Here is a 19103-nt window from a genome sequence, read left to right as displayed (position 1 = left end):
AATATTCATTATATATTTAGTTATTAATGAACCGCTCGGTGCTCAGCCAATCAGGTGATAGCACTGTGATTGACAGGCTAATTATCCAATGATCGCAGTCTGTCCTCTTCTTCACAAACCTTCTCGCCTTCTCACATTGAGCGAATGGAGCTGCGCGTACACAGCCTGAACTACACCGGATCACGCGCGAGTGAGTATGTGTGTGTGTGTGTGTGTGTGTGTGTGTGTGTGTGTGTGTGTGTGTGTGTGTGTGTGTGTGTGTGTGTGTGTGTGTGTGTGTGTGTGTGTGTGTGTGTGTGTGTGTGTGTGTGTGTGTGTGTGTCCTGTTTATTGTACAGTGTGTTTTAAACCTTGTTGTTAAATCAGACAGTCGTTTGTGCGCCATATTTTCCAGTTAAAACAGCAAAGAACTACAGCAACAATTTACTGTATCATTTTTCAGTTCACTGTTTTTACACCAACATAAACCTTTATAATGTCTACGTAGACAGTAAAATACTGATGAAGTTATTAGCAGCTTTTGGATGGATTATATTTTAGTTTCCTGTAAAGTGTAACATAAATACACTGATGGACTGAAGACAAGAAGCACTGCAGTGATTTTTATTCTTTATTTGTCTTTTCTAAACACTGTGCTTTGGTAAATTACCACGTTTTAATAAAGAACATAAACAGTTTGTCCAATACTTCAGTGTGTTTTTAACTTTATTATAACTTTACTCTGTTTTTTACTCTGTCTGTCTGTCTAGCTGCCGTCTATCTATCAGCCCGAAGCACGACTTCTTGTTAGTATCCATTAAGATGGACGTTTTACGTCCTGTTTGTGGAAAGAAGACTGTGAGCCCCGATGACCCCTCTTTACCACCTCTGACATCTCCTCCTCTCATGAAAGACTCCTCTCACTCACCTGTTGTCACTGCCAGACCTTCTCATGGACAGGTGCGCCGGGGCTTTGCAGCAGTGGCAAAGCGGGTGATTCAGGAAGAGAGGAAGAGGAAGGAGGAAAAACAGGATAGGGTGGAGCAGGAAGGTGAGATGTTTAAACACACACATAAACATAAAAAGCCATCCCTGACTAAAACACACAGAAAATTGTGTGTGTTTTAGAGGAGTCGGCTGAAGAAGACCTGAGCTTTGAGGAGCTTCTAGAGAAAGCTAAAGCAGGAGATCCTAAAGCCCAAAGCAATGTGAGTGCTGTGTGTGTGTATGTGTGTGTATGTGTGTGTGTGTGTGTGTGTATGTGTGTGTATGTGTGTGTGTGTGTGTGTGTGTGTGTGTGTGTGTGTGTGTGTGTGTGCAGGAGTTATATTGAGACATCCAGCTCATCTTCAACAGAGCTAAATATAGATGCACACTGACAGAAGGATTGGTTATTTGGTCTCACACACACACACAGAACATTACACTATGTAGTGTGTAATGTTTACATTGGCATCTAGGTTTATATTTATTCTTATGTTTTTATGTTCAACTTTACATTTGTTTGTTTACATTCATGTTCACTTTATAGTGAACATTTGAGGTTTGTCAGCATAAAGAGAACATATGCAATTATACAGAGCACTGAGAGAATCTGTAGTGATCCATAACCTGAGACAAAAGTAAGTCATAAAACAGGAGCTGTGATGTGAGCAAATAATCAATAAAGATACAAAAGAACTATAAAGTGTATTTTGTTCACTCAGAATTGAACGAGCATAGAGAAAATCAGAGTTGTGATCTGTGTGTGTGTATGTGTGTAGTTGGGTAAATACCATCTGAAGTTAGGGGAAGATTGTGAGGCTGATGTAAATAACCAGATAGCTGTTGATTGGCTGGTGAGAGCAGCAAAACAGGGACGAGGAGATGCAGCAAAACTACTACAACATTGCTGGACCCTAAAAAAAGGTACACATACTTTTTAGGTACATTTTTGATCCTTGATTAACTCTACCTGGAGGCACATGTACATAGAGCACTAATTTTCATTCATCTAGCTTGCCGTTGGTTTCACCCTGATCCCACAGGTATCACTCAGCAAAATGAAGCTGAAGTCCGTTCACTGTCAAGGGAGAGTAAGTTTGAGCAGGCAGTTCGCCGAGCAGCAATGACCATGTATTGGAAGTTGAACCCAGACAGGAAAGAGAAAATGGACAAAAGAGAAATATTGCAGAATGTCAGTCAGGTCAACAGTGAAACAGGTAAATTTCACAAGAATCATTTCTACTTGTTTTTTGCTAAATTGTCTTGAAGAAGCAAAAACACCAGACTGGATGTAAAGTGGCCAAAATAAATAAAACCAGAAGAAGAACTTACATTGCTAAGTGTTGTTGTTTGTCAGTCAGACAACAATAATTAGAAAACCTTTCAGCTAAAATCATGACTTGTGACTAGTGAGGCAGAAAAGAGCCAGTTTGAATTTGTGTTTATTTTGTTTCTCCATCATTATATAAAATGATTATTAAGTGTACATACATTAATGGCATCTCTGTAAATGTTTAAATATATGCAATGTATAGAAGGTGACACCTGATAATCATGTGTGTTAGATGACCTTGTCCAAATCCATGGGGAGTAATATGGAGCTGCTTGACTTCAGCTTTTTTTTAATGAAGAGCATTAGCAAGTTATTTTGAATGCAATAAGTTTGCAATGGAGAATAGTGTGTTATTTCACTTTATAAAAGCTTTTCTTTATATAACATTTGAGTGAAAGTCTGATAAAGTATTTGGTCAGTTTTATCTTTGGTTGCCTTCTAACAGGTGCAGATTGTATTAGAACTTCAGATGTCCAGACACAGAGAAAAGTTTTGGAGGCAATGGTGTCTGAAGAGCGTAAGTGTGTTTGTATGTTGGGTGTGTTGTTTTGTTGATTAAAAAATTTTTAACAGAACTATTAAGCAGCAAACCCTGTATACAGTATATCTGTGTAGGTAATTTGTATAAACATTTGGTATGTGATATGTTGTGTAGCAAACAGTCAGTATGTAGATGTGGAGGGGTTTGTGGAGATGACGAAAAAATACACAGAGAACATCACACAGACACCAGAGAGTAAAGACACTGTGAGCAGAGGAGTGTGTGACTGGGATGATTTAACAACACTGGACAAGGCAGGAACACACACACACGCACACACAATCTAAAGTCTAGAATCATTGATGGCAGTTTGTGATGTATATAATTTGTATAATTTGTGTGTGTATGTGTGTCTGTGATACGCAGCAGAAGGGGGTGTGTCCTGTATCTCAAAGGAAGAGTGTGTGGCCTGGTAGGCAGATGATGCTGGAAACAAAATGCAGCATGAAGAAAGCCATAGATATCCAATCCTATTTCCTGGTAAAAAAAATGAAACGGTTTTATTTTTTTTGAACCACACCTACTTTTCTGAAAATCATGTTACATCCTGCTAATGTAAAACAATTATCCTTCTTAAGTCTTCTTATTTATTTTTTAAAAAGAAGCTATGATTTTAAATCCTGCCTCATTATACATTTACATTTACGTGTGTGTTCAGGGTCTACAATATCCTCTCCACTTGATCCTGGATGTAAAGGAGCACCTGGTGGACTGGGCTTCTCGTGCAGGTGTTCAGTGGCTGAGCACCATCATACCGACTCAACATGTTAATGCACTCGTCTTCTTCTTCATCATTTCTAACCTTACAGTTGATATTTTCTTCTTTTTCATCCCTCTGCTTACGTTTTACCTGGCTTTTATCTCCATGGCAATCTGCACACTGAGGGTGTTTCGTAGCAGTAAATGCTGGCAGAACTTTAGTGCTTTAGCAGCTCTCCTGAGGCGTTTTGAACCCGAGCTGGACATTCAGTCTCACTTTGGCTGGGGTCAGCTGGAACAGCACCTTTACTTCCTGGTTTCTGTGTGTTTTGTGATCTTCAGTTTCCCACTGGCTGATAAACGCTGGATCCCATGCTCAGAGCTCTGCACGGTGGCCATGTTCTTCACAGCTCTTAGTTATGCCTCTCTAACCCCAGCAGCAGCATCGTACACACGCAGAGCCTTCATCATTGAGGTGGCCTCCTCTCTGTGTGCCCTAACAACACGCCTTCCTCAGGAATTTAGGACGCTGCGGCTTTTAGGCCAAACATTTGCAACAGTGCCAGTCGGAGAGTTGGTGGTACTTACGATTAGCCTGCCTTGCCTGCTTTATCTCTACCTTTTTTATCTGTTCTTTAGGTGAGAAACTTCTTTCTGCTACTGCACTAGATCGATATACAATTCTAAACATTAATCTATGTCTTATAATGGACTCTCCTATGATGACATACAATTAATAGAAATTACACGCAAAAATAGTAATATATGTGTGTTTCTCTTCAGCATGGCCCGGATGCATGGATTCCGAGGGACATACTGCTTCCTGGTTCCCTACCTAGTGTGTTTTATGTGGTTGGAGTTTGCAGTTGTTCTCCTGCAGAACTCCACTCTGATTGGTCTGATTCGCACTTGTGTTGCATACTTCCTCTTTCTGTTTGCGCTGCCTGTACTGGCAATGGGACTGGCGGCCATGTTAATGATCCAGATGGTAAAGTGGTTTGTGGAACTGGAGCTAACAAAGATGTTGGTGACATTGGCAGTGTGTGTGGTTCCTGTCACACTCCGTCTGTGGACTCGCTTCAGTCTGTCAATTCTGAGTGTGCTGCACTCCATCACACACCGTGGCCCTGTCAAACTCATCCTCTTGTGTTTGTGCTGTGTGTTTTTGGTGTGTCTGGGTTATGTGTACAGTGCAGAGGGGCTGAAAGTGTATAACTCCACACTGACATGGGAGCAGTACAACACAGTGTGTGGTCCCCCTGCATGGAAACAATATGGCATCCCACACACTCAAATCCTCTGCAGTCACCTGGAAGGACACAGAGTCACATGGAGTGGATGGTTTCTGGGTGTCCGAGTTGCTGAGACAGAGAACGGAGCTCAGTCACTCATCAACTTGCTGCCTGTGTTCATGGGTGATTGGCTGCGTTGCCTCTATGGCGATGAATATCCGTCCTGTGAGAGGCAGAATGTTAGCAATTCACTGCAAGAACAAACAAGTGTAAATGCGTCAGTTCTCTTCCACAAGCGAGAGGAAGAGGAACTCTGCCGCATCAAACATATTGCAAAACACCACTGCCATGTTAAACGCTTTGATAAGTACCGCTTTGAGGTAACATTGCGTCATCCAGTCAGTGGAGCTGAGATTGTAGACAGTGACAATGACATCATCCTCCTTGCCAGCCATGAGTTTAAGCAGGTATTGCTGAACTTAAATGAGGGCAGCATGGTGGAGTTCAGTACCAAGTTGGAGGGGAAATTGGGATCCAAACTACCGAGACTGGAGCTAAAGGCAATTCACTGTCTGAACTGCACATCATCGCTGCTGCCTGAAGGAAGACAAGTTAAAATCGAACGCAACTGGAGGAAGAGTGTGCAGGCAGCCATCAAATTTGCCTTTGACTTTTTCTTCTCCCCCTTACTCTCAGCCAGGATCAAGGTGTGAAGAAGAGCAGTGTAGTGTGTTCAGGTTCATGTTAGGATATTAGTGAAGAAATTCATGGAATGTACCAGGACTGGCAGAAGATGGAGTATTGTTTGTTGCACTTTTCAGTGCTGATGTTTGTTGTGAAAACATATAGCTCACATCAGCACCACACTAACACCACACTAAATGTGTTACATTTTTTCATCATTTATAGTCACTCATTTAGAGTGACTATATGTTTACAATATGTTGTCCAAAAGGTTCTGTTTAAGGCCACATTTATATCACATTTATAGTTTTATTAATTCAATGCTGATATGATGATAATTATCAGTTCAACTCAATTCAACTGAAAAATCAAAGATTAGAAGTTTGGATTAATTTCTTTTAAAGTTATTGCAGATGTTGATTTTGCTGTGAAACCAAAAAGCATCAGGACAATGTTATGAATCTGGGTGCTGGTTTATTACTAGACTTGAAAATAAATTGAATGAAGCTTATTTACATTTTAGAAATTTAGTTTTTTAATGAATACATTGTCTGAAAAATAGACTTATTTTTGTGTTAGGCTTTGCATGAGTTCAGTTTGTGTGCATAAATTAAACAAATATTAGGCTGCAACATCCTTAGCCCCAGTACCCAATCCAGACCACCAGAGGGAAACCTCTCCTGAATATAGGACTTCCGGGTAACCACTCAGCACTCCTCGGTCACCGCTATATAAGCACACTCACCATTAGCATGTAGTGAAATATTGTTAGGTTGACCTCTGATTCTGGGTTAGGGTTGGGGTTGGGGTTGGGGTTGGGGTTGGGGTTGGGGTTAGGGCTAGTTCTAGTTCTAAGCCTAACCTGGTTCTTCACTGTGTTTGAACTGTGTCTTCTTTAATATAACTGCATATGGATTCATCACATTCTGCCTTCATGTCACATAGGCACAAATATTATGCGTTTTTAAATCTGGGCTAGTGTATGTGTGTGTGTGTATACATACATAATGCTGTAATCCATTCACCTGTGAGTAATTTATTAAAACAGCACCACTGATGTAGAACAGTGATCAGTGCATTATTCTTTATATTTATTTACATTGAGTTTTAAAATTATATTTTTTATAGATCATAAGAATATGGTTCTGTGTCATTTTCTATACATGTGAGAAACAGGATAAACATGCATTTGTGTGGGACAGAGTAGGAGACGGAGGCAGACCGAGAAAGAACAGATAAAACAAAGATGTGTTTTATGCAGTTAGTTATTAATAGCTGTGATGCAGGGCTAAGTGTTAATTACTGGTGAGTGTGGTGTTAATGTGAGAGTAGTAGTATGAGTGTTAGGTCAGTGTTGGTGTTAGTGAAAGTGTTACTGTTACCTTTTATCTCTTTAACACACTCAGTTAATTTGGACAATTTAGCTATTTCATCTCATCAAAACCAGATAAAATAGCTAGTGTTGAGAATAACTCAGTACCTTAGAGAGATAAAAGATTTGATGAGCAGTAATTTTATGTTGTTAAACTCTGATAAGACAGAAATACTTATGGGTCCCAAAACTAGTACACAGAAACTCTCACACTTCAGCTTCCAATTAGAGGGATGTACTGTTACTAGTAGCTTGACAGTAAAAGACCTGGGTGTTTATTAGACAGCAACTTGTCTTTAAAATCATATAACCCATATTACAAACACAGCCTTCTTCCACCTTCGAAATATTGCAAAGCTGAGAAACATCCTGTCTGTATCTGATGCTGAGAAGCTAGTTCATGCATTCATGACCTCTAGACTGGACTATTGTAATGCATTACTAGGTGGTTGTCCTGCATCTTTAATAAACAGTTAGTCCAAAATGCAGCTGCCAGAGTTCTCACTAGGACAAGAAAGTATGATCATATAACCCCAATTTTATCATCTCTACACTGGCTACCTGTTAAGTTTAGAATTGATTGCAAACTGCTGCTACTTACGTACAAGGCTCTTAATGGTTTAGCTCCCATGTATCTAACTACAGTAGTCTTCTAACACGTTATATTCCTTCATGCTCTCTAAGATGACAAAACTCAGGACTTCTGGTAGTTCCCAGAATATCAAAATCTACCAAAGGCGTTAGAGTGTTTTCTTATTTAGATCCCAAACTTTGGAATAGTCTTCCTGATAGTGTTCGGAGCTCAGACACACTTTCCCAGTTTAAATGTAGATTAAAAACTCATCTCTTTAGTCAGGCATACACATTATACATCCCATAATATTGTGCTCTATTACATCTGACCAAATGCACATTATCATCTACTGCTTGCTAATATTATAAACAGCAGCTACGTTAATTCCTCTCCACTGCTTCTCTCTTTCTACCCATCACGAGGCACCAGAAATTTTATCAGCTCCGTTTGTCTTCTGTGTCATAAAGATTTTAGAGATTCACTGAGATGAGGGTGACTCTGTGAGGATCCTGAGACATCTAGAGATCTACTAGCCCGAGTTACTCTGCTATACTAAAGAGGAGATGTGAACTCCATCTGGTCTTTGAGGACAACAACCTCCTCATCAAAACAACATTTGTCAGACTGTATATTTATAATCACACCCTCCAGTGTCACCCATATGAGGACGAGGTTCCCCTTTGAGTCTGGTTCCTCTTAAAGTTTCTTCTTTTACCATCTAAGGGAGTTTTTCCTCACTACAGTCACCTGAGTCACCTCAGACTTGCTCTTTGGGGATAAATACAAACACATTTAAATATATCTAATATTAATCTTGAATTTTTTAATTATATTAATCTTTATATTATTATTGATATTAACCTTTTTTATGCTTATGTTCTGTAAAGCTGCTTTCAGACAATTTCAATTGTTAAAATAAATAAATTTGAATTGAATTGAACTGTTGGGAGTAATGTTAGTGTAGTGTTGGTAGGGTCTTGCAGTGCTTTGTAGGTTTAACATTAGTGTGGTGTTGAGGTAGTGTAGTAAGGTTAGTTTAGTGTTAGTGTACTGTTGGCTGTGGTGCAGGTTTGGTGTGTTGTTAGTGTACTGTATGTGTAGTGTTGGGATTAGTGATGGTGTAGTGTTAGTGTAATGTTTGTATTAAATAGTGCTGTATTGGTGTGTTAAGAGTGTAGTGAGGATAGTGTAATGTTAGTGTCGTGTTAGTATATTATTGGTGAAGTAGAAAGGTTAGTGTACTGTAGTTTGGTGATCTGTTAAAGTGGGATATTAGTGGTGTTCGTACTAGTGTAGTGTTAATGTTATTGTGGTTGTAGTGGTGGTGTAGTGTTAATGATAGTGTTTACAGTAAACATGGTTATTTAAATGAGGTTTTGTCCAATTGCCTTACAGGAAGTAGATTTGTGTGTGTGATTGTATATGTATTAGCATGATGGGATTGATTTAGGAAGAACACGATAGGAAGACTTTTTAGACTACTTCTACTATGACAACCAGGTAATATCTTTCCTGTGATGGCAAACACTGAGTCTGTCCTGCAGCCCATGAGTGTGCAAGCCCCACCCACTGTAAATGCCACAACAGTTCATAAGGTTTGTCCTGCTTCATCTGTCCTCCTTTTCTTTCAGTTTCTTTGTGATTTGGCTGACATCCAATCACCTAGCAGGAACACATTGTTCCCCATCTGTCCAGTCAATGCAGTGTATGTGAGGTGTCACATTGTGTAGTTCTGCCAGCTTCATCTCATGGTTTTCACCTACACACACTCAGAGAACAGTGTGTGTGTATGTCACTGGTTCTCTGGGGTTATTCTGTCTTGGAAGATGTAAAGGTTGTTGGAGGCAGCGATGGCGATGATGTTCTCGGCTGGGTGCCACGCCATGTGCAGGATCTTTTTGCGGAAGTCCAGGCTGTCCACTCCCACATCTCCACGGCGACGACGGCCCCCAGTGTACACACGCCGTGTCCGCAATACTGCACGGGGTTTACTGCTTTCACGCCACGCTTCAAGTGTCACACCTCGCCCAGAGTCCCGGTCAAACATACGGAAAAAACTATTATATGATCCGGTCATGATAACACTAACAGACAGACAGACAGACAGACAGACAGACAGGCAGACAGATTTATCAAAATTCAATATCAGATTAAATTCAGTAATACATTTTGCCCTGCTTGATTACTCTGGGAAAGTTACCTGTCTGTGCTGTTCCACACACACTCAAACTTGTCGAAGATGCAGTCATTCTCATATAGGGAGCAGAGTTTACTGCGCAGGTACTCATGAACCTGAACACACACACATATCATCTCACTGCAATGTATGCGATTATAATGACATACTGTAACAGTCTAAATTATTGTCAAAGTTATTGTTTGTTTAGTGGAGTCAAAGTCTCACCTGGTATGTTTCTACTGGTCCTTTCTCCATGTTTAGGTCCCACACCTTCACCGTGAGGTAGTCTCGTGTTAGCAGATAACGTCCACTGTGGCTGAATTTCACATCAGAGACAGAGGAAATGATCTCAGAGAAGAATGAGCGGTTCCCTGGATCTTCAGGTTCTTCAAAGACTGGACAGAGATATATATATATATTCAGTCCTAAAATCAAACCTTAAACTCAAATAAGACCTACATGGTGAGATCTTTACTCCTGTAGATATTTTAATGTGAATTTTTATTATGCCACATTAAAAATAAAGCATGTCTGTGTCAAGAAAAAATTTCACTGATGGTTAATAATAATGTCTCCTGATGCTTAGAACACAGAGTGTGATTAAAAATATCAACTACCTGCTTTTCTGGCAGCTAATGTTTTATTCACCTTACATTATGTACTATAAGATACTTCATGGATGGAATGAAAAATTCATTGTGTTGTGTGTGCATGTTTACACTCAGTTCTATTCTAATCAGCTTTCAAGTTTCCAGTTTGTGTTACTCAGCTGTGCTTTTATCTGAGGTTGTGTGTGTGTTGTGGTGTGTGTGTGTTTACTCTTGGCATGTGTATCACACAGGGCAGACGTCCTCATGTCACACAGGCGGATTGTTCCTTTACTGCTGCTGTAGATAAACAGGTGACAGTGCTGTGGGTGAAACTCAGCTGCTGTGATCACCTCTGTCAGGTCCTCCATGTTTACTGGTTTAATGTCGACGATGTCTGGTTAAAGAGTAAAGGATCAAACATCATTTAGAGTAGCATGCTAAGGCTTAGCTAATATAGCTAACACAGCTGCAACTTTAAAGCCATCGCTCCAATGTAAAAACTCAACTCACAGTGCTGTTTTTACACACACACATGCGCACGCACGCACACACACACACACACACACACACACACACACACACACACACACACACACACACACACACACACAAGGATACTAAAGCTGCGATCTGTGATGTCCAGGTGCCACATGTTGATTCTGAGGTCATCAGCTGACAGGTACGTTTCTCCATCACTGTTCACTGATATAGAATTGATGTGGTAAGTATGGCCATTTGCAAAGACCCGCCTTGGACGCACCTCCACCATCAAATCAGTGGGCTTCAGTACTGGGACCTGGACCAATCAGAAGATTGCATTAATAAACTCAAAGTTAAAAGTAATTGATTAATAAATATGCCTAAGTAGTGCAAAATAAACATGTTGTAAACATCAGTTTTTTTTTAGAGCTAATCAAATCACATTTTATTTGCCACACACACATACAGATTACAGACATGCAGTGAAATGCTTTTTACATCTGTCTGGTATTCAAATATGAGGAATGCAATTTGGGATAAAAAATATAACCAAAAGGAGATAGGTAAATAAAAAAGTATAAACTATATTAAAAAACTATATAAAATATGAAACTATGAAAATATTGTGAGCTATGAGCCCATCATCAACCCCAATAATAGCTCAGAGTGTGTTTGACTGTTAAAAGTGACTCAAAGAAACTCAAAATTACTATGCAGCATTTTGTACTTTTGTTATAATCATGTTTACATACTTAACAAATCATGTAATATTATTTGATATATGATACAGCCATAAACACCTGTAATGATGTGACAGTGGAAAAATCCTTCATTCGTCCTTCTTCATCTTTCAGGTTGTATCCTTCTGGCCGTCTGTCCCTCTGACTCACCTTCCACAGCTTTACTGTCTTATCTGTTATTCATCAAATATTGACATTCTGTGTTAGTTTTATGGATCGTTATTGCACATGTTAGATTTTTTACACATCAGATCCACTTCTCACTAATCTTTATAATAATATGACTAGACACCATACATGAAACTATTCAAAGCTCAGCCTGATTGGAGAGTTTAATTCTGTTCTGTTTGAATTGACAGTGTCTCTTGTTTACCATTGGTGGAAAGAAGGAAGTGGGCGGCATTCTGTTGAGGCAGCCAGCGAATCCTATTGATCTTCTCCTCAATCTCTAAGCTCTTCAGGTAATCAAAGTCTGGCTCATGACTCTGAAATGTGCTGTAGACATTATATTCCCCCGCCTCTCCCAGCTCTTCCTTATCTGCTTTACTCTGTCAACAAAAAACAATAGCAACACACACACAAAGTTGGTCCATCAATTGTCTTCCCAGATAGAATTTTTCAGAGCTGTAAATTCCTTGCTGGCTTTCTACAATGTTGAGTTCTACGTCCTTATCAGTGATATTTTAATCCCAGTAAAGAGGACTGTCCCATGACTCTTTCCTGAAGATAACATTCCCCAAACATACAGTAACTGAAGTTTTGATCCACTGTTTGCTCTGTTCTGTTTTAAAGAATGTGAAAATTAAAAAAAAGGAAAAAAGCGACTCCTTTTACCAATAAAATGTTGTGTGATGTTGCGTCATACTTAATAAACCGAATAGCTGCATACTGTAGGTTTTGGTGCATCGAAAATGGCATCTGCTGTTTCTGTATGTGACGTGCAATATCTTTTTAGGTTTGGTTTTTATTTTGATGGGGGGATTCCGGGTCCGGAGACACGCCCACTGCTGCTGAGCTGCGCATCGACATGGAGCACACCTGTGCCACATAATTAGTGCAGCATGCTAGTGGCTTTATAAAAAGCACATTGGAGTGGGGCTGTTTAATTTCTCTTCTGTGTGCATCTTGTGTGGGCAGAAAAGGTATTTTGGCTATATTTTCCTGTCGCTGTCCCCTGGTGAGTCACCTGCTTTATTCCCTTATTTTTTAGTCGCGTAGCATAGCGGGTTCTCTTTGGGAAGGGGGAAACCTTTTTGAAATGTTTTTTTCTGTTTTTCAGGTGCGGCCAAAGAGCGCTAGCTGCTGTTTCTAATGGCTGTTTCTAGCTGCTGTTTCTAGCTTCCGTTTTAAGCTACCGTTTTATTACGGCTATTTTCTTAGTTGCTGTTCTGATTATTGCTGTTTGTTTTTATGTATATTTTTCAGAGCTGTTTTAAACTTGACTTATTATTGGGTTACAGTCGGCATAGTGCGGACGTTGCAGCGGTGAACACTATCTTGAATACTGGGATGATACGTCAGTACTGCATTGCCGTATATTTATTCTGAGTACAAGTTTATCGAATTAACCGGTTTTGTATTTCTTTCTTTCAAACCGTTTTGGTGCTCTTTAAATTAATCTGTTTTTACCGGTTATCACTGGACTGTCATTTGTATTTTTTTCTTTCTTTTCTTTTGCGTCTTTTGTTTGTCTGTTTACCGCATATATATCCACCTCTGACTATCGGACAACGAACTGTGATTAGTGAGGCTTAACAGAGGGATTGTTTGTCGTCCTTTTCTTTATCCCTTTTTTCTTGGTTTATCAGTGTTTATTATGCACTGCTTTGTGTGGTGTGTCCCTCTTTGTTAAGGCGGACCTAGTCTAGTTTGTTTTCTCCATTGTTGGTAACTAATCGGTAAACTGTACACTTGTATCTTAAATGGTTTTAAGAGCAAATGGTTTTCCTTTTTCTTGTTTTTGTAAAATAAAGTTGTATTCATTTTTTTGGAAAGTCACGTCTGTCTTCAATCCCATTCGAACCAGCAGGGTCCTTCATATTATTGTAACTTATTTTTGGTTTAACTTATTTTCCTGGGTAACACAGGTGGCGTAGTCGGTTCCTTTTTCCATTCTTAATGCCTTAACCAGGAAGGTTACATGTAGATAATATTGTATCACAAATAGAGTACCATTTATGTCCTCAAAACCTGGACATGGAAAGAGTAGTGAGAAACCTAATTGAAATGAGTCAGCTAAATATCACAAGATTTTATCACTAATAGATTCAAGAAGTTTATTGTCATGTGCACAGTGAAAACACAATGGTTTAGACCGGGCATCACCAAATGGCGGACCGCAGTCCGGATCCTGACCGAGTGACGGGTCTGCCGGGACCCGTTAAAATTCTAACATCATATTAAGCATCTCCTTATTTATAATCTAATATAAGATTATATAAGCTCTTTGATATTAATGAAAAGAAATCTTTCGTTCATGCGCAGATAATCTAGTTATTACGACAGGAGCGTCATCAAAAGCCAAGCCAAAAACAGATCGTTTCTGTTCCATACTCCAGAGCAGAAGGTGGCAGTAATGCACCTAATTATGCTGGCAGGACAATTACATGCCCATTTCTTTCACTAGGAACGGAAGATGGAAAGGTAGTAAGGAGAGGGGAAAAAGGACTTTTCTTTTATTCAGTAAATTCTGCCCTGTTATATTTTACTTGAAATGTTCTTTTGCCTAAGGTTCCTGTGTTAATGTTTAAAAAAGGGGCAGCTCAAAAGTCTTTTGTTTAATTTTTTTCTTAAAGCTTAAAAGCACTATTTTATTCAAAAGATTCTGAATGTTTTACATTACTTGAAATGGTTCAGGCTGCTCAAAGCTGTTTGCACTTTTTTTTATTTTATTCAGAAGAAATTCAGTGTCTGTTGTGTTACTTGATATGTAGTAAAGACAACTACAGTACTGTTTTCCATTCAAGTGCCATTCAAGTTCAGACTTTGAAAACACTTGAAATTTAACAAATTATATAGATATGTATGTGCCTTATGGATTTTATTAACATGAGGGTACACTATTTGACAAAATAAGATTCTGACTTTTGCTGGGAGGAAATTTTAGTAACTGGACCTCTTTGAATTTTAATTGAATACCCCTGGTTTAGACCATACAATGACACTTATTTTGCATGCCCTTACAAATAGAATAAAAATAAATAGTAGAACTGAAATGTACAGTATGGAAAACTGCACTCCTGTAGCATCTCCCAGAGGTTATGTTGTGGGTGTGTATTGTCCCTGATGTTATCGGAATTCATGATGACCCTGGTGTTGTAAATGTCCCAGAGTGATGGTAAGGCCACTCCACTAGTACTGTAACTAGTATCACTAATCCTAACCCAAGTAACTTCCCTTATGTGAGGAAGGATTTGAGAGAGAGCACACAACAGGGTAGGAGGTAGTGGTGGAGAGAAAATCAAAGTCATCATATTGTTCAGTAATTTTCTTCAACATTTGAGTTATTGATAAAGATTATGTGGTAAAGACAAACAAACAAGATATGAGAGTTTTCTGACTTGCATTTTGATCAGCTATATCTGTAAACATTTCAATGCACCTAAATTTTTCCCTAAAAAAGATGGAAACAAGACCCAATAAGGATCAATTAGACCCATTTGAATCAATTCTCACATTTGTATTAAATTTAGAAAACATAGTCAGACTGCTTGAAATAATTTCTCATCACAGATCTCATTTCATTAGCCATAATAAAACCTCCTTGCTTGTGATGCTCAATTAAATCTAACCCTAACTTGCAATAAGCAGGTTTTAATATTTTTTCCAGATTTTTTCCCTTAGATTTTCTTTGACTGAAATTTCAAATGCTATTTCTGGGCACAAATATTACTAATGACCTACTAAGCACTGATTGGTCTTGCATAGTACCTGTATGCTCTTTCATGATATTTAGTCAAAAGCTACAGTACAAGGTCTTTATTTGGATGTGGAATAATGATCACAACATGGGCTGACATAACCTGCCAGTTATTGGTTCTCCTTTCATTCAGTCTTTGGGACTCAGAAAGTCTCAATCTTTAATTCAAGTTTAAGAACCAGTTTTATATATTTAATTTTTTTCTAATGCTGTAACCATGTGTATTGTTACTGGTAGGTATATAATTTTTTCAAGGTAAAAAAGTTTTAATGCCTAATCTTCAATCACTGACCTCAGTCTCTCTCTGGAAAATGACCACTCGCCCTCCTTTGTCTCCAGTGGCCAGCAGATTCCCTGTGTGATTAAACTCCACAGTGGAAATGACATCAGCTGCAAGGAAAATATAAACATAGAAATAGAATATTTTTAATTAAGGAATACATTTTTACATACAAGTAACTTAAAATTAAAATATGTATAATAAAAAACTAATATAATATACAATTATATGTATATAAGTGCAAACAAGAGTTTCAGTTTCCATTTAGTCTAAAATATTAAATATTTACATTGTATTTAATATTCATAGGCGCTGCTGAATCATCACTCAGTATATGCTGATGTGTGTTTTGTGTTTAAGAATTGTGTGTAGGTGTTTTTACCTGTGCTGCAGACCTTACTGACACCGACTAATGAGATGTGTGTTTGTGTGTGTGTTTTTGGTTTGTGTGTGAGTGATTTGGTTTGTGCATGTATAATGTATGTGTGCTTGTTTGTCTTTTAGGTTTCTGCATGTATATTGTGTGTGTTAGTTTCTGTACACACCCTCAGTGACGTAGTCTCGCAAGAAGCTGTGGTTGATCTTGGGACTCTCGTCCTCACCCATGAGCAGTGGCGGTTTGTGTGTCTGTGCCCGTTAAGTCAGCAGTGTCCTGGCCCTTTGAGGCTCCACCCATTCTGCTTCAGCCTAATGGAGTGTCCTGGTGCATAGCATCCTGGGATATTAAGGGCCTTTCTCAGGCAGAAATGGCTAAGCAAAGCCTTAAGCAGCAAAAATTGATAGTCTTTACTCCTAGTGTGTGTAAGCGTTCAGAAAAAAAATCCAGCACTGTTTAGCAATGAGAATCCAAGGAACAAAGTAGTACACTCCAGAGAAGCATACTTGTGCATGTTCTTGGTTAGCTGTAGTTGCTTTTTTCAGTGGGTGTGGTGATCCATCATGAAGAGCAAGAGGAAAACTGGCAATCAGGATAAGCAGAGGAGAGAAGGATGAGCAGAGCGGAAAAAGATGACTGAAGAAGAGCAGGATGATAGAGGCCTAATCTTACCTTACAGCCTGTGTCTGTGAGTGCAAGAGAGCGAACGGAAATAGAAAAGAGAGAGATGGAAAAAGTAGGGGGAGGGAGAGCTATAGGCCAAACACACACACACACACACACACACACACACAGAGAGAAGCTGTGGCTGCCTGTCTTTCTGCTGAGCATCTGCACAGCATCACCATGCCACTGCAGCCTCCTCCCTCAATAGCCAATGATAACTCAGCACTGCACCATAGCTCCACCCACTGCAGGTGATAGAATAAGTGAGCAAAGAAGGGGAGAAGGGGGAGGAAGGGAAAAAGAGATGAAGGGTGCAAAGGAATGAAGGAAAGGAGGGAGGAAGGAAGGAAAGGAGGGAGATGAACAAAAATAGATACTACACAGTGTTTATCATACAGAGAGAGAACAGGCATAAGATCAGAGATGCAGTTACATCAGAGCACAGAAATGAGGGAGGAAGTGAGTAGAAGACTGAGGAAGTGAACAATAGTATGAGAAAAGACAGTGAAGAAAAGAATGAATAGATGGAATTAGTTGAAGCAATAGACAGAGGAAAGACTGGATAAGTTTACAAGTTTACTATTACTTCTGTATTAACACCCCTTTATTTTAAAGGGAAGAACTTTCACTTTGATTTTATTACCTTTTAATTTATAAGGGTCACATCTGAATGGATATGATTTGTGTATAATTTTCATAAGTAGCATTAAAATGACACAGAACAAATTCGAGGCATACAGTGGATATGAAAAGTATACACACCCTTGTTAAAATGCCAGGTTTCTGTGATATACAAGAATTTTTCTTCCACCTTTACTGTGACCTATAACCTGCACAACTAAACTGAAATCTTTGAGGGAGGTGGAAGTAAAAATGTAGTGTACACAACCTCTTATAACTGGCGATGTGGCTGTGTTACAGAGTTAATCAATCACATTCAAACTCATGTTAAAAAGAAGTCAGTACACACCTGCCATCATTCAACCCCAAATAAAGTCACATCTTACAGAAACAGCCATGTTCTTCAGAGAACATCCGAGGGGGTGTCATTGTTAAAAGGCTTGAGTTGAGAGAAGGGTACAAAAGAATTTCCAAGGCATTTGATATTCCATGGAACACAGTGAAGACAGTCATCAAGTGGAGAAAATATGACACAATAGTGACGTTATCAAGAACACGAAACACCTCAAAAATGATGAAAAGACAGAGCTAAAAGAATTTCTGGCAAGTACTGGCTGTGTAGTGATAAAAATTTCCCGTAATCTTCATATACAAAATTACACAGGTATTCATGGAAAGGCTGTAAGTTTAGATCCTACCTGTCTGATCGATACCATTTTGTAGAATTAAATGGAGAATCTGCCCGTTTATTAGCAGTTAATTATGGGGTCCCCCAAGGTTCAGTCCTACTACCTCTGCTTTTCTCTCTATATATATGCTTCCCTTAGGGAACATCATTAGAAGACATGGGATTAGTTTCCGCTGTTATGCTGACGATACACAGTTATATATCTCATCAAAACCAGATGAAATATCTAAATTGTCCAAATTAACTCAGTGCCTTTAAGAGATAAAATATTGGATGAGCTGCAATTTTCTGTTGTTAAACAATTCAACTTCCATTTAGAGGGATGTACTGTTACTATTACTCGACAGTGAAAGACCTGGGTGTTTATTAGACAGTAACTTGTCTTTAAAATCATATCACCCATAATACAAACACAGCCTTCTTCCTCCTTAGGAAATATTGTCAAGCTGAGAAAGATATTGCGTCATCGGACAGGCGTGGCCTATTTGATAATCTAACCCTAACCGTAGTTTTTGGTTGTTTATTTATTTTTGAAAATGGCTTAACTGTAAGATAATAAAGTATAATAGATATAAAATATAAAATATACCTGTATGACTGTTTTATCCTTCATTATCCATCGTAGGTATGCTCTTATTTTTTGAAAGAGGGCGTTTTTCCAAGATCTCCAGAAACATGCCAAACTATATGGCGTGGTAACAAAACCCCTGGAATTTAGTGAATGCCGAGAGCAGAATGGGAGAGAGCCACTGATCTTAGCAGGTCAACTCCCTATGTTACTGCTCACCTACCCATCCTCACCACCATTGTTTGATGACTAGGCAGGGCAGGAGTAAGATTGAAGTTGGGGTTTTGGAAAGTTTATGTTTAGAGGCCTAAATATAATAAAATTTCAGTTTGCATTTAGGAAGTAAGGTTAAGTTTAGTGCTTTTATTTTGAGATCAGGATTATAGTTTGTATTGATTGATTACTGAACGTTTAACTTTTACCTATTGTTGACATTACATTTTAGAGTAGGGTTAGGGATAGGGTAATAGGATAAAAACCACAATCGGTCATTTTGACAATTGCTCTTTTTGGTTAGGGTTAGGTTTTTGCAAAGGTACAATGTCTCCCCATCACAGATCAAAGTCCTGCATGGTTGTATAGGGAAACAAGGGAGAGG

General features: G+C 38.9%; 2 protein-coding genes and 1 long non-coding RNA gene across 5 annotated transcripts in view; 2 read left to right on the top strand and 1 right to left on the bottom strand.

Annotated features, from left to right (window-relative positions):
• The window catches only part of wfs1a (Wolfram syndrome 1a (wolframin)), a 7329-nt gene extending 813 nt beyond the window's left edge, over positions 1-6516 (top strand). The window contains exons 1-10 of one of the 3 annotated variants that reach the window (XM_027176236.2): positions 1-190; positions 750-1030; positions 1108-1187; positions 1743-1887; positions 2007-2180; positions 2742-2813; positions 2952-3091; positions 3204-3317; positions 3496-4175; positions 4320-6516. The exon at positions 1-190 is cut by the window's left edge and continues 813 nt beyond it. In XM_027176236.2, coding sequence (XP_027032037.1) covers positions 802-1030; positions 1108-1187; positions 1743-1887; positions 2007-2180; positions 2742-2813; positions 2952-3091; positions 3204-3317; positions 3496-4175; positions 4320-5481 — 2796 coding nt within the window. In that variant the 5' untranslated portion in view covers positions 1-190; positions 750-801 and the 3' untranslated portion in view covers positions 5482-6516. Of the gene's footprint in view, positions 191-289; positions 641-749; positions 1031-1107; positions 1188-1742; positions 1888-2006; positions 2181-2741; positions 2814-2951; positions 3092-3203; positions 3318-3495; positions 4176-4319 lie in introns of those variants that run through there. The other 2 variants (XM_027176238.2, XM_027176237.2) reach the window with 2 other exon arrangements.
• Positions 6517-8494: 1978 nt separating this feature from the next.
• Positions 8495-17373, bottom strand: ppp2r2ca (protein phosphatase 2, regulatory subunit B, gamma a). Its single transcript, XM_027176215.2, has 9 exons — positions 16132-17373; positions 15599-15696; positions 11761-11935; positions 11448-11560; positions 10786-10963; positions 10397-10561; positions 9803-9972; positions 9599-9690; positions 8495-9482 (listed from the first exon to the last, which is right to left on the bottom strand). The coding sequence occupies exons 1-9, from the start codon at positions 16190-16192 to the stop codon at positions 9191-9193; spliced, it is 1344 nt and encodes a 447-aa protein (XP_027032016.1). The 5' UTR covers positions 16193-17373; the 3' UTR covers positions 8495-9190.
• LOC113661780 lies at positions 12261-13381 on the top strand. The gene is made up of 2 exons (XR_003445102.2): positions 12261-12564; positions 12667-13381. It is a non-coding gene; the product is annotated as an uncharacterized LOC113661780 (long non-coding RNA).
• Positions 17374-19103: the final 1730 nt, after the last annotated feature.

This window comes from Tachysurus fulvidraco, chromosome 7 (genome assembly GCF_022655615.1).
Source record: "Tachysurus fulvidraco isolate hzauxx_2018 chromosome 7, HZAU_PFXX_2.0, whole genome shotgun sequence".
NCBI lineage: Eukaryota > Metazoa > Chordata > Actinopteri > Siluriformes > Bagridae > Tachysurus > Tachysurus fulvidraco.
This window is presented reverse-complemented; position numbering and strand designations above follow the sequence as displayed.

Bases quoted from the DNA above. Each gene is read 5' to 3' on its own strand.
- ppp2r2ca (XM_027176215.2), bottom strand. From the start codon at position 16,192: ATGGGTGAGGACGAGAGTCCCAAGATCAACCACAGCTTCTTGCGAGAC. The intron at 15,697-16,131 runs GTGTGTACAGAA...TTTTCCTTGCAG, and splicing joins GCGAGACTACGTCACTGAGG to CTGATGTCATTTCCACTGTG. The intron at 9,483-9,598 runs GTAACTTTCCCA...TCTGTCTGTTAG, and splicing joins GTGTGGAACAGCACAGACAG to TGTTATCATGACCGGATCAT.